Source organism: Tenrec ecaudatus, chromosome 2 (assembly GCF_050624435.1).
Source record: "Tenrec ecaudatus isolate mTenEca1 chromosome 2, mTenEca1.hap1, whole genome shotgun sequence".
Taxonomy (NCBI): Eukaryota; Metazoa; Chordata; class Mammalia; order Afrosoricida; family Tenrecidae; genus Tenrec; species Tenrec ecaudatus.
In genome coordinates this window covers 212,468,245-212,483,569 of record NC_134531.1, presented here as the reverse complement: position 1 = coordinate 212,483,569, position 15,325 = coordinate 212,468,245, and the positions used below count along the sequence as shown (strand labels likewise).

At 47.7% G+C, this 15,325-nt stretch overlaps 1 protein-coding gene across 1 annotated transcript in view; it reads left to right on the top strand.

The window, feature by feature from the left end:
- Positions 1–5,732: 5,732 nt before the first annotated feature.
- MX1 (MX dynamin like GTPase 1) overlaps positions 5,733–15,325 on the top strand; it is a 38,176-nt gene continuing 28,583 nt past the window's right edge. The window contains exons 1-5 of the mRNA XM_075542272.1: positions 5,733–5,755; positions 7,416–7,490; positions 9,428–9,568; positions 11,663–11,855; positions 13,125–13,262. Of these exons, the coding sequence (XP_075398387.1) occupies positions 9,464–9,568; positions 11,663–11,855; positions 13,125–13,262 (436 nt within the window). The 5' untranslated portion in view covers positions 5,733–5,755; positions 7,416–7,490; positions 9,428–9,463. The remainder of the gene's footprint in view (positions 5,756–7,415; positions 7,491–9,427; positions 9,569–11,662; positions 11,856–13,124; positions 13,263–15,325) is intronic.

Here is a 15,325-nt window from a genome sequence, read left to right as displayed (position 1 = left end):
GTGGAGCATGCTTCCTGCGTGCCGGTGGAGTGCTGTGAGCTTCCTTGGGACTTGAACTGGCGTTTGCTGACGTTTTTTGGGGAGAGAAAAGCTTGAGTTTGTGGGGTTAAAATCTAGTTTAGAGTCACTACCTTCTACTAGTGACTTAACTCCGCATATCGATCATATCCTCATATGGGATGAAGCCTCATTGAGTGGTTGTGACATACAAGGAGGCACCCCCCGCCCCCAAATGAATCCCCTCACCCCTGCAAAGCCATGTATTTATTTATTTTACTGAACAGCCGTGTTTTTTCTTCACCTCATCTATGTCATCAAATCACTATCCTTTCATGTCCCTCCTCATCCACGGAAACAAAAAGAAGTCTCACAAAGAGAGGTCAGGTGAGGCAGGTGCATGGGGCAAGAAAGGCATGCTTTTTTTTTTGACAAAAACTGATGCACTGAGATGGCTGCATGAGCAGGTGCGTTGTCGTGGTGGCAAAACCAGGCCCCCCATCTGCCACAAATCGGGCCTTTTTTTGCCACACACTGTTACACAATCTTTCCAGTACCTCTAAATAGAGAGCTTGATTAACAGTCTGACCTGGTGGAACGAACTCCAAATGCACTACTAGTAGACTATTTTTTTGGAAGTTGATGGACGTCCAGAATGAGGTTTGTCATCAAATTGACATTTCTCCTTTTTTGAAACAAGAAAACCATTCCTGCACTTGAGTTTTTTTCAATAGCGCTGTTCTTGTAAGCTGTGTCTATATCACAACCATTTCTGCAGCATTTTTTCCGAGCAGAAAACACAATTTCGCAGTCACATGCTGTTCTCTTACATTGGCCAACAATAAAATGAGGTCCTAGTGAAACTCCTTTTATGAAAAAATTCACCGGGTGTACTAACGGAGCACGCCGCTGCTGGATGCTTTCCTAGCAGGAAAAATGGGTACAATGAAAGCTCTGCCTAGTGGAGCATTTTTCCATTTTGGGGTGGGCTACCCCCTAGTACACTACTGTGATAGGTAGGTTATTGTATCAACCTGGCCAATAGGAACATGTGGGATTAATCAGGTCGCAGCTTGATTGGAGGGCAAAGAGATAAATGTCTTGGCTAGACCCACTTTTCTCTCTCTTATACTCTGGTGATCAGACCAGCCTGCGGTTGTGTTAGCTGGTTCTCTGCCTAAACTTGTGACTTACACTACCCATGGGACAGCCAACCCATGGATTGTATCGCTAGAACTTGAGGTGCCTTTGAGACCTGTTTCGCCACTCTGCTGATGTGTACATTGCCTGAACTTGAGGCTGGTGGATCCTGTCATCTTGCATTGCTTGAGTTTAATATCACATCCGGGCCTGCTTCACCAAGCTGCTGAGCTGCTGATTCTTCGTGTCCCACCCTGATGTTTGCTGCCTGTGGGCAGACATTTCCTGCATTCATGTGGGAAGACTCAGCTGTCTACTTCCTGGACCTTGGACCCAGCAGCCCTTGTGAGTTGAAGGACATCCAGTATTGTAACTGTTCCACAGAAGGGAGTTGAACTGAGCCCTGTGTACTGCTGTGTGGACTAATTAGCTGTTATATTCCTTTATGCTGTATAAATCTATCCTCACATATATATGTAATCATAAATGTCCTGGTTGTGTTCCTCTAGAGAACCCTGCCTAACACAACTACTTTTGTTATCGTGGATCCCAGGCTGGTTCTAATCCTCAGGTCTTAGTCTTTGTGTGAGAAAGAATTTGGCCAGGAGATCCAGCATGCAGCAAAACATAGGAAAGTCTTGTTGAAAGTAAAAGTAGTGAGGTTCAGCAAATCATAGGAAATTTCAATACACTTGACAGAGGTTCAAATGGGAAACTCTGGAGAGTGGTCTGAGCGCTCTGCCTGCCTCGTGGGCTACCCTTTGGGGGCCCTTCCTCCCCACCTTAGCCCTTGAGCCCCCTGTTTTGGAGGGTTTTTGGGTGGTCAATTTCTAGGTATTATTTTTGCAAAAGATCATTCAACAGCAGTTGCAGCAGCACGTTGATAGGGAGTTGCCAGAAGACAGATTCAGAAGAGGACGTGGAACAAGAGATATTGTGGTGACAGCACATGGATGTTGGCTAAAGAAAATTCCAGAGAGATGTTTACTTCTGTTCAATTGACCATGCAAAGGCATTCAACTGTGTGGATCATAACAAACTATGGATAACCTTGAGAGGAATGGGGGTTCCAGAACACTGCGTTGTGCTTTTGTGGAACTTGTAACATGGAACAAGAGGCAGTTGTGCTAAAACGACAAGGACACACCGCATGGTTTAAAATCAGGAAAGGTGTGCATCAGAGTTGCAGCCTCTCACTTATTCAATCTGTATGCGATGCAAATCACCAGAGAAGCTGGCTTCTATGAAGAAGAGTGTGGCATCGGGATTGGAGGAAGGCTCATTACCAACCTGCAATATGCAGATGGTGCAACCTTGTCTGCCGAAAGTGAGGACTTGAAGCCTGTGCTGATGAAGATCAAGGATTGTATCCTTCAGTATGGATTACAACTCAATGTAACGAAGACCAAAATCCTCACAACTGGACCAATAGGTAACACCATGATAAATGGAGAAAAGGTGGAAGTTGTCAAGGATTGTATCCAGTTTGGATCCACAATAAATGCTCATGGAAGCAGCTGTCAAGAGACCAAATGACACATTGCATTGGGCAGACCTGTTTGTCAAGATCTCTTGAAAGTGTTCAAAAGCAAGGATGTCACTTTGGGCACTAAGGAGCATTTGTCCCACATCATGGTGTTTTCAATCACCTCATATGTAGGTGAAATTTAGACAATGGATAAGGAAGACCAAAGAAGAATTGATGCATTTGAATTATTGTGTTGGACTGTCAAACGGACGAATGAATCTGTCTTGGAAGAAGTATAGGGAGAGTGCTCCTTAGAGACAAGGATGGTGAGACTTCTGTCCCATGTACTTTGGACATGTCCGGAGAGGCCAGTTCCTGGAAAAGGGCAGCTTACTTGGTAAAGTAGAAGGCAGAGACAGAGGAAGACCCTTGACGAGATGGGTTGAAACACTGATTGCAACAATGGGCTCCCCACCAGAACAATTGTTAGAATAACTGGGTGGTGTTCTGTTCTGTTCTACTTAAGGCTCTCATGAGTTCAGACCAACCAGAGGCCACCTTTAACAATAGCAACAACAACGGCCCAGCTTTGGTCCCAGTTTGGGTTTCTTATTCCAAGTTTGGGTTTCCCTTCCCCTGCCACACCCCACCTCCCAAACTCTCTAAGTACATACAACCACGGTCTTACTGAATTCACTCCCCAAACAAGCACCTTGGGTGATCCATGGAAGGCTCAGCATAGGGACCAGGGGTCAGCACTTGTACTAATTGAGAATGACAAGCCACAGCCAAAGCTTGTCTAACCCCTTTTCCTTTTGCACTTGACCAGCTCCTCATTCCAGTAGGGAGAGCTCCCTGTGCTCTGGAGGAGCAGATTCAAGATTTAGATTTAAGTCATCTATCCACTGACATGCCTGCTAATGACCCCTGCAGGTCAGCAGCACTTGAACTTCTTCAGGAAGCACTAGCCAATCTAGAAATAGTTCACTCTTCTCTTTTATCTAGGAAGTAACTGAATGACAGAGTAGGGGACCTACAGGGCAAAGGGTGACTTGCCAACTGAGTTGCCAACTACTGGGAGAGCTTGTGGAGCCCTGGTGGTGTAGTGGTTATATGTTGGGTTGGGTTGCTCACCAAAAGGCCAGAAGTTCAAAACCACCAGCTGTTCCACGGGAGAAAGGCTTTCTACTTCATAAAGCGTTGCAGCCTTGGAAATGCAGACTGGCGGTTCTACTTTGTCCTCTAGGGTCGCTATGAGTTGGAATTGACTCGATGGCAGTGAGTTTGGGTGTGGGGTTTGGAGAGCTTGTGTTCTCCCAGCAGACCACCCACAGATAGTGTTGCCTCGGCCTCAGCAATGGTTTCCACAGAGCAAGATGGACACAGGCTTGCAGCCCAGCTGTGGCATTCCTTCCCCTCTCTAGCTCAAGCTGACTTTGGTTTGTGGTGAAACCCATGTGCCCCATGGAGGTTTGTAATGGCTGGGAACTTTTGACAAGCATTCTCCCCCTTTCTGCTCAAGGCATGCTAAAGAGTTTCTAAGAGCAGAAGCAAAGTTTAAATAGTACTAGAAGTTTATTGGTTATTGTACAATTTGCAAATCTGACACCACACAGCACTGGGGCTGAGTATTGCTAGAACATGGGGGTAGGTGTTGAGCTTTTGTAGTCCAGGGAACAGAACAGTCAAAGAAGTTCACGAAATGTTGATCCATCCTTCAGATTTCTATCAAAATATTCCGAAGGTCTTTTCCCTTTGGGAAATGTTAGTTTCTCTGAGAAGACAGGTGGGTCAGGTTTCCGGTGTCTAGGCTTCCGTTTCAGGAACTTTGGATAGATTCTCAGAAGGCACCTGTTTCCCCAGAGAAGAGCATTACGCTGCTAAAGTAGATCTGTGGGAAAAAAAAAAAGAGAGGAGAGCCTTTTCCACCCGATGGCTTGACTCCCGGGGATGCAACAATGGGCTCAAACATGTCAACTTCGATGCCACAGGTGCGGTGTTTTGCTTTATTGTACACAGGGTTGCCACGAGGAGAAGTCAAGTCTAAAGCACTTAACAATAGCTACTCCCTGGGCTGATAACAAGGTCCGCAGTTTGAAACTGCCGCTCCTTGGAGAAGGAAGAGGCTTTCTATTCCCATCAAGAGTTTGCGTCTCAGAAACACACAGGCCTTGTTCTTTCTGCCCTGAGCTTATAGGGGGCCAGTTAGTATCCTGAGGGGCTAAAGACACAAGATGCTGATTAGACAGACATTTAAAGAAGCAAGCTAGCTAGCTTCTCTAACGAAAGCCAGGTTCCTTACTGTCTTACGTGTTTGCTGGGTAAGCCCTGTTCTCTGGGCTTTGCACAAGTGACTCCAGCTTGTTTTGTGGTCTCCACAGCCGCAGCCACTCAGTGCATTCTGACACTGGCCTTTTGGCTATTAGTTGAGCACTGAAACCCAAGTGTCGGGGACAGAAGGGGCCTTCTGTCCTGCCTGCTAAGGGAATGAACAATGCTCGAAGGCTTGGTAAATACGTTCACCTTGAAGCCAGGCCCTGGTGAACATGACACAAAGAGATCAATACTTTGTGTACCTGGAGCTAAATCCAAAAGCATGCTGACCTAGCGCCAGAGATGAGACAAACTTCACAGACTCAAGAATGGACTGAGTGAGGAATTAGAAAGCTGCTTAACCCTCTGCAACCTTTCCCCCTTTGAAAATGTCCTTAAAAAGCCAGAAGTGTTCCCCTAGACAACCCCCCTTCTCAATCCCAGACAAGTGGACGAGCTTCACTCCCTGTGTGAAGTGTATATTCATCATGGTTAAAGTGTCTCCCAAATCGAGAGAGGATGCCCCCCTCCCTCCCCCTCCCTTTTCATTTCTTTTGAAATGTTTCTCTGCTTTACTAAAACCGTGGTTTAACTCTGCAGTTTAGGGCCCGAAAATCTGTATTTCCCGTGATAGCCTGTGTTTCGCTGCCCCAAGGTGCTGGCCTGAGCCTGACCAGGGCCTCCAGCTCCCACCCGCCTGCGTCCCGCAACTGGAGCAGTTAGGTTTCATTTCCCCCGCAAGGCAGTGACTTTCGTTTCCCCGCCTCTGGGGGCGGCGCCAGGCAGGGCTTAAAAGGCGAGCTCCCGGCCTGCGGGGAGTCTGTTTCGCGGAGACCGGTGAGTGTTCCTCTCTGCCTGCGGGCGCAAAGCTACAGCCTGGGGATGGGTACCTCCAGCCTGGGGATGGGTACCGTGGGGAGGTGCGCTCGGCTGCCAGCCTGGGAAGCCGAGAGCTCTGGAGTGCGGGCATTGCTGGGAGGGAGTAGTCAACCGCCCCCCCGCCAAAAACAACAACAACAACCAAATTTACCGCTATCCAGTCGATGCCGACTTATAGCGACCCTGGGCCACAACTGCCCCAGGAGGTTTCCGGGACTGTTGTAACTCTTTACGAGAGGAGAGTAGAAAGCCTCCTCTTTCCGCCAGGGCTAGGTAGGACTGCTAAACGAGGATGTGAACCTCGCACTGATGCCCCATCAAAAAACCGGTGCCGAATAGGTGTCTGTTTTCTTGGGGAGGGGTGGTGGTGGTGAAGGGGTCAGAAAGTAGAGCGGTCAGGAGGGAGGTTCCAGGACTCCAGGTAATTGGGGGATGGGGTGGGGTGGGGAGGTCACTATACAAGTTTCGATCCATAGCTGCAAAGGCTGCCCAGCAGTTTATTCGGCACGTGTCCTGCAAGCGAGTGCGAACTGCACAACCGCTAGAAGACTGGGTAGCAGGGACCTGCACGATCCTGCTATTTGGGAAGGAACTGACCGGGATGCTCCTGGCTGTGGAACTCCACCCAGCTGGAGAAGCGCTTCTGGGAAACTCAGGGCATGCGCAGAAAAGCACTCCGGTTCAGTGGTTTGCTTAGTCAGGGGTTCCATCCCTGAAGCTGGTGCTGCAGGCGGGGTTAATTCTTGGGTCAGATTTAAAAGTAAGATTTAAAAAAAGAAATTGGAAGCAGTGTCAAATGATGCCTACCATTAATTATCAGCCTCAAGCAGATTTTCCTTTCTGCCTGGCCTCACCCTGCCCCCCTCCCCCGGGTGGGCACATCCTTGCACCCCGTTCACACCGGGTGCAGTTTCAGGAGTTCAGTTCATTTGATTGAGATGATAAAATGCTCAACGATTTCTTCGTCATAAAAACATTTAAATGCCAGTGGGTTTGGGCAGGTAAAAGCTTTCCGGAGTCAGAGGGCCAGTGAGTGAGTGAGGCAGCAGACTGACAGCCTTCCTGCCTGTATGGACAGATTGCCCGGTTCTTGGCGAGGGTCCCAGAAAAAGCAGCCAAGGGAGCAACCATAACAATGTTGACCGGATTCGGGCAGGGGCTGTGCAGCCAGGCACCGAGTCTTCTCCACTTAAAATTCCAGTACTCAAAACTGAGAGAAAGGATGCCGGGCGAAAGCGGGATGGATCACAGTAATAACTCACTAGCCCAGGGCTCCACAAACTTTTGAGCAGGAAGAGCCAGTTTTGTCCCTAACAACAATTTAAAAATTATTTAAGAGCCATAAATATAGATTTACAAACAGATGAAATCACCATTATCTGAAACATAGCCTTTAACATTTTTATGAATGAAATGATGATAGTTTTATTTTCACTTTCCATTTTACTCCAAGGCCACATGTACATACTGGGAACCCCACATGTGGCTTTAAGACACAGTTTGCTGACCACTACTCCCTGCCCCTTGCTCATCCCAGGGAATGGGAATATTCTCCCGGAGGATTTTCACTTATCCCCCCAGGCTTTGGTCTAATTTGTGTATTTTGCATGATTTCAAGGAGGTGCCAGCGAACAGCTCTCGTTTTCCTCGGACTAGTGTTCCCTGTTCAAGTACAAGAAACGTATTCTTGGAGGTGAGTTGGTGCTTTGCTTTTAAAAATAAAATTAATTGTGACTTATAGGAGAAACCTCTCCATTTACTTTTAAGGAGATGCTCTCGAATATAACACAGTGGTTCCCAGAAACTTTCAAACGCACATTTCAAGTAGAAAGAAAGAAAGACCTGCTGCTGTCAAGTTAACCCTGTATGTGTCAGTGAAGGGTTTCAGTAGCTGCTTTTTAAGAAGTATATCGCCAGGCCATTCTTCCCAGGCAGCTCTGGGTAGACTCGAACCTCTAACCTTTATGTTAACTGTTTGCCTCACCCAGAGACTCTTTGAGATAAAATATATACCTGTGTATTTTTTCTAGTGCGGAGAAGTATGAGTAGGTGGTCCTTTAAATGTTTTTAAAAGCAAATGTTTATGACTCTGCTTGCTGGACCACATGAAGAGATCACTGAAGATATGAGTGCTATAGCAAAGCCTGGTGAAGAAACTAGATGGTGCCCGGCTATGAAAAATAATAGCATCTGGGGTCTTAAAGACTTGTTTTCAAACAAGTAGCCATCTAAGTGAAACATCAGCTATGTCCTCATGGAAGAAGCACATCAGCCTGTGTGATCCAAATCTACAGAAGGGAAGGGCATCAGAGCTTGAATAGTGAACACCTGGTTTAAAGCTGTTTCAGTTTAGAAGAAAAACGTTGAATACATGTGGACTGAGTCCCTGGTGAATCCTCTCTGACCTCGGGCCCAGGGGAATGACTAACCTGGCTGCCCTGCAGAGTGCCTGGGAGAGTGCATTGTTGCAGACGCAGTTGGGTTAAAATTTAGCACCTTGTCATTTGATCACCCTTACGGTCCATTTAAGTTTGTTCTAGTTTTTAATAGTTTCTCCTTTTCAATTGAGGCTTTTATCTGCTTTACTTTGTTATTGTTTAGTTTAGTTTGTTTGTATCTCAATGTTTTTTTTCTGTATATGAAATGTAGGATGGGTAAATCTAGAAAGACCATAACTGGATTAATGGTTTCTTGAGGGTATGGCAGGGGAGGTTGAGGGAAAAATCTGGAGCTAATAACAATGAGTACAAGAATGAAGAAAATGTGGTGGAGATTGTACAACTCTTGTTGATGTGCTTCATCTATTGGCTTGCACGATATGTGAATTATATGCCAATAAAACTGTTGGGATAAAAAGTATAACATTAGAATAACATTATGTGGGGGAAATGTAATAAAAAGTAGAACTCCTGGATCAAGGGACTAATGCGAAAGACTTAGATTTCACATAAAAATTTTAAATGAAAGATTTGGGTCTAAGTACCATGATGTTTAGATTCCACTAATGTATTTGGAGGACCCCTGGTGGTGTAGTGCATTAGGAGTTGGGTTGCTAACCACAAGGTCAAGAGTTTGAATCCACCAGCTGCTCCTTTGGAGGAAGATAAGGCTTTCCATTCTCATCTTGGAAACTCCTGGGGGCAGTGTTATCCTGTCCTATAGGGTCACATCAGTCCACATCAACTCAATGGCAGTGAATTTTGACTATATTTGAAAACGTTTTATTTTTAAATGTAAATTTATTTTAAAAACATGGGGAATTGTATTCTTACAACTATTTAAATTCACAATGAAAATATACATATGTGTATGTATTTTTTTTCCAACCTAGAACTGAGCTGAAAGACTTTTTTTTCTTCTTCAAAGCCTTTTGAGATATGGCAGCATATTCTCAAAGACGACTGAGCTGAGACTACTATTGTTCTTCATCTCACATTTGCTTCTTCTGGAACCTCCTTTAATGTCTTGATCAATGAACACACACTGTGTCCCAGGCACTGTGCTAGGCCTTGGTGACTGACGTTAGTGTGACTCAAGTGGTCCAGTCACCTTTCTTCCAGAGGCTTGCTGTCTAGTGATAGGTGTTGACTTACTCAGCTTTTGACTTTTCTTCATGTGCTTGCTTTTAAGCTTCATTGACAAAGGAAGACAAGAGACCATTCTGAAATGGAAAAGGCAACACCCAATTCAACTGCTGTGGTCGACAGTCTTCTATTACACAACGGAGATGCTGATACAACCCAAGCCACGTGTAGGAAAGAGAAAAAGCTGGTCAGTGGTGGTATAAAACTCTCTGCCCGGGCTGACCTGAGCTGTACCCATCACATGTGCAATCATGCTGCCACCCACATGCCCCACGTGGAGTCTCTGCTCCTACTGTCTGGGTCAATCTTGCAGCCAAATGCAGAGGTCTTGCCATGCTGGACTCTGACCAGAGTACAATTCAGGTCTGGGGTTTGAGGCAGGGCAGGGCACAGACCGGCTCATGCAGTAATTGTCCCTGGGTCCTCCACAGGGAGCACGTGCTGTCTTTGCTCCCAGAGTCAAGATGTGTTTGTTTTAAAAACCAAACAAAGGCTCTGGAATCAGTCTGAGCTGCATTAGGGCTCAGCCTGGACACTTCCAGCTGGGCGATCTCGGCTGTCTGTGTTTCCCTTGAGAGAAGCCGGGTCTCTGCCTCTCCGTGGCAGTTGCAAGGACAAAATGCAGGTGACCACTAGCACACAGAACAGGCTTGGGTTATTGTGTCGTGTACTTTTTTAAAGGCCTGGGTCCCTATCAGAATGACTTCCTATTTTATAAATGGATTAAACAGTACCTTAAATAATATTAAAAACCATGTGGAAGGGCATAGACACAGAAGCAAGCCACAGTGGTCCAATTCACAACCAGCCATGGGGTCTGTGGAGGCAGCAGGGCAGCATCTCATTTCATTGTGCAGGGGGTGGCCATGGGTCAGGGGTCAACTTGATGGCAGCTAACAACTCAGCCCTGCACTGGCTCTTGTCCGGTGTCAGGAAACTATGTTTCCATTCTTGTTCCCCCTGGCGCCTTGTTGTCCGAGAGGAAGAACCAACCTAGTCCATGTGTGCCCATCACCGTTAGACAGGGACATTCTTCGCATGGTCCTGTTGACTCAGGTTCCCTGTAAGGTGGCCATCCCTTGCCTCGACTGTGAGGCTTGTTCTTTCATGCTCCTCCTTCTACAGGCTCTGGGTTTTCCTGGGCGCTGCTGGTGCCCTGTGTTAGGAATGACAGCTGTGGGTTAGTGAGTGTCCAGTAAGGTGGGCCTGGAACAGTGTTAGAAGTGACCTGACACCCCCTGTACCAGTTATCACCAAGTCACAGCTACGTCATGGCCACCATGGCTCACATTTGCTTCTTCTGGAACCTTCTTTAATTTCGCTCTCAATGAACACACACTGTATTTCAGGCACTGTGCGTGTTAGCCTGGGTGGACTAGAGAAACAAATTCATAGACACTCATGTGTATAAGAAAGAGCTTAATATTTTTAAAAAAGAGCTTCATATAAAGAGTAATTGTATATTAAGAAAACATCACAGCTCAGTACAGATCAAGACAATAAGACTGATATTATCCCATATGTCCAATAACAATCTATAAATTGCTCTTCAGACTCACACAAAACATGCAATGACACCAAATGTAGGAAGATCACAGGCCAGTGGGTGGAAGGTCTGTGGATCCAGTGGTGGAAGCATCTCAGCGCTGGCGTGGGTCTTCACGTGGCTCCTCCAGCACAAGGCATTAGTGTAGTTCCATGTGTCTTGTCAGCAGGAAGATGAAGCAGAGAGTCAATGTGTATCTAGCCTCCAGTGAGCTATTTATCTCTTTAGTGCCTCCAAGTGAGGTCATAAAGCTATGAACTGATTGACAGGCTAGACTCCACCCCTTCGCAAGTTGACAAGTTACCTTTCCTTCAGAGGCTTGCTGTCTAGTGGTAGGTGTTGACTTACTCAGCTTTTGACTTTTCTTCGTGTGTTTTGCTTTTTAGCTTCATTGACAAAGGAAGCCAAGGGACCATTCTGAAATGGAAAAGGCAACACCCTATTCAGGGTTTTCAATGTCGGTGACCTTTTGGAAGTAGATTACCAGGCCTATCTTCTGATGCACCTCTGGGTGGACTCAGATTCCTGAGCTTTCCATTCATAACAGAGCCCTTCACTGTTTGTACCATCAAGGGGCATTAACACCCACTCTAGAAGAACACCTGACACCCGACTTGCTCCCACAATACAACCATAACAAATTATATATATATATATATATATATATATATATATATATATATATTCATGGAGTGTGACTTGCAGAGCTGATCCTTCTTGCCTTTGCCTTCACAGGGGGCTGAGAACAGCCTGTACAACCTGTATGAGGAGAAGGTGCGCCCCTGCATCGACCTCATCGACTCCCTGCGGGCCCTGGGCGTGGATAAGGACCTGCCGCTGCCCGCCATCGCGGTCATCGGGGACCAGAGCTCGGGCAAGAGCTCGGTGCTGGAGGCACTGTCGGGCGTCGCCCTGCCCAGGGGCAGTGGTAAGATCTCTGGGTCTGCCTTGGTGTTTTCATGCCCTGTATTGGGCCTGAATTGCTGTGTGTCAGTGAGGACCCAGAAAGACGGGCCTGGAGCCTCTGGCTCCAGGTGACTTGACATCGTGGGGGAAGGGACATAACCTGAAGAATGTGGCAGGTTGAGTAAGTACATCTGGACCCCCAGCCCAGAATCATAGGCATGTGGGCATCTTTCTGGAGTTTACCGTCCATCGTGGTGGGTGGGGGGGTCAGGATTAGTGGCCAGGTGAGGGATGTGCTTGCGCTATGGGAGGAGAGCAATGAGCACAGACTCCTCACGAGGGCTCAGGAAGAAGTCCACCTGAGATACACCTTGACTTGGAAGCATGGGGGAAGAAGCTGTGACTGTGGAGAACTTGCCCCGTTCCTCAAAGGCTTGCCCATTCCACAGATCTGACCCGTCTTTGGTGCCCTGCTTCGAACGGAGTGTGTCTATTGGGGGCAGGTTGGAGACTGTTCTCATGAACTCAGGGATATCAGGCATAATTTGTCACCTGGGCTGGTAGCGGAACCCCTTGGATGACCAGGAAATCTGCAGTGGTGGCTTTGAATCATTTGTGACAGGAACTGCTTAGACTCCCTGTGGGTCTTTGGGGGCTGCTGTAACAAGGACCACCCACAGGGTGGGCAGGGGCTGAACACCATAGCCATGAACTATCTCACAGTTGTAGACACTGGATGGTCCACATCTGGGGTGCTGTGCGCCGTCTAAAGGCTCTAGGGCAGAACCCCTCTTTGCTTTGTCTGGTGACTGCTGACCATCCCCGCTGTGTAGATTTGGTCCAAATGCCGGACTTGTAGGCCCCTCCCACAGTCTGTTTCCGTGTTCCCACCGCCATCTTCCCGCTGTGCTCCTATGCTTTTGTGAGGGGGCGCCCTCACTGGATTTTGGGCCCACCGAACTCTAGCATGACCTTGCCTTAACTGATTACATCAGCAAAGATGGTTTTCTTGTTTTCAGAAAGGCACATTCTGAGGCCCCAAGCAGACATGGAAATTGGGGGAACAGTATTTAACCCAACTCAGGTGGCATTCCAGAGGTGTCTTCCCACAGGGTTACGGAGGGTCGGGGCAGCAAGTCTGCATTTTAGCCATCTCTTCAGATGATTACATAAACGACAGAGAGACCTCCCGCCCCGCCCCCTAGATCAATTACCTAGATGGGTCCCAAGTCTACCAGAGAGGGTTTTTAAGAGTAGCATGTAAGAACTCCACATGGAAATTGTCTCCTAGGTATTGTGACGAGATGCCCTCTGGTGCTGAAACTGAAAAAACTTTTGCATGAAGAGCCGTGGAGAGGGAAGATCAGTTACCGGGACTTTGAGCTCAACCTTTCAGACCCTTTGGACGTGGAGAGGGAAGTCAGAGAAGGTGCGTATTCACCCGGCCTCTTCATCCATCCTCACCGCGTCATGCTCAAATTCCTGTTCCCACCTTGTCAGGTGGGTGCGCTCTGCCTGTGGCTGCTCCCACTCTTCCTCTCTGGGCCTCCCGCTCCCTTCAGAGCCCACCCGCTGTCTCTCCGTCTCTCCTCCTTACCAGAGCCCCGCTCCCCTCATACTCATTCCTTTTTTGACCCTCATAAGAATCAGTGCTTTGGGGCCCAATTTGACACCAGTGTGGATTAAGTATCAGAGAATGCTGCCCATGTTAAAACGCAGATCTTGTCTTTAGATGGAGGTCGGTTCCTTCTTCACGGGGCATCTCATCCCACAAGTTCCGATGTAAGAAGGATTGGGCCACCATTCATCGGGTCAGTTGGTCTCACTGCGGAGGCTTGCATATGGCTGTCCTGCCAGAAGCTGCGTCACAAGTATAGTCACATAACAGCAGGTCAGCCGACGTAATAGCCCGGAATGGAGCTTCCAGACTGAGAACAACCTACGTGGAAGAATATGCTGTCCACTTCTGAGTGATTAGCCACTAACGACCCTGTCAATCGCTGTATAACATGATCAGCCATCATGGTAGAAGATGTGTTCCTCAGGTTAGAAGGCACTAGAAATATGATCGAGGAAGAGCTTCCAGAACGTCAAGCTGGATTCAGAAGAGGATGTGGGATATCACTGCTGAGGGCAAGTGGGTCCTGGCAGAAAGCAGAGACGACCTGAACGATGTTTGTTTCTGTTTCACTGATGATGGACAGACATTCAACTAGGTGGTTATGACGCTGAAAAGCACGGGAACTCAGTCTATAAATTATCAAGGGTTCGTGAAGGAGGAGGAGGGGGCGGGAGGGGAAAAATGAGGAGCTGATACCAAGGGCTCAGGTCGAAAGCAAATGTTTTGAGAATGATGAGGAAAGCAAATGTACAAAACTGCTTGACACAATGGATGGATTGTGATAAGGGTTTTCGAGCCCCAATAAAATGATTAAAAAAAGAAAGGGAATTCAAGAACACATCATTGTGCCCAGGTAGAAGCTGCCCATGGCCCAAGAAGCAGCCGTTCAGGCAGAACCCGGGAATGCTGCCTGGTTCACCATCAGGAAAGGTGTGCGTCAGGGCTGTATCCTTTCACCGTATCTATTCATTCTGTGTGCTGACGGTCGACATAAAGAAAAGAGTGGCCTCAGAAGTGGAGGGAGGCTTATTAACAACCGACAATATGCGCGTGGCACACCCTTGCTTGGTGGCAGGGAGGAGGACTCGAAGACCAAGGATGGCAGCCTTCAGTGGGATTGCAACTCAATGTAAAGAAAACCCAGCTCCTCCCGACGGAGCCCCTAGGTAACATCATGGCAAACAGAGAAACAGACTGAACTGGCCAGGTTTCCATCTCGCTGGATTCTGTACTCAGTGCTCACAGAGGCAGCCGTCAAGAAGTCAACCAGCATATGATATCGACAAATCTAGTGCACAAGACCTCTTTAAAACGTTGAAGAGCAGCATGGCACTTTGAGGAGTATGGTGCTCCTGGTTCAAGCGAGGGTGTTTTCAATCCTCTCACGGGAATGTTGGGCAATGGGGAAGGAAAACCCCACCAGAAGGGACACATTTGAATGGTGGTGCTGGTGAAGACTAGTCAAAGTGATGCGGACTGCCAGAAGGACCAACACATCTGCCTGGAAGAAGTACAGCGTGCTCCTGGGAAGCGAGGATGGGGACATGTTGTCTCCAGTCCCTAGAAAAGAAGGACAAGCTGGGTGGAGTGGAGGGGCCGGGAAGAAGCGGAAAACTCAGGAAGACATGGATTGACACGGTGGCCCCACCCATGGGCTGAAACATCACAGTGGTGAGCCCGGAGCAGGATCGACCAGTGTTTTGTTTGGTTGTGCACAGGGGTCGCTTTGAGGGGGAGCGGTCTCGACAGCACCTACCAGCAATCGGAATTGGGCAGGAGATTTATATCCTGCATTTCCAGGGAGGCTTCATGATCAGGCAAGAGCAAAATGAAGTCTCTTGGGGAAGCCCTGCCAATACTCATCTTGCCAG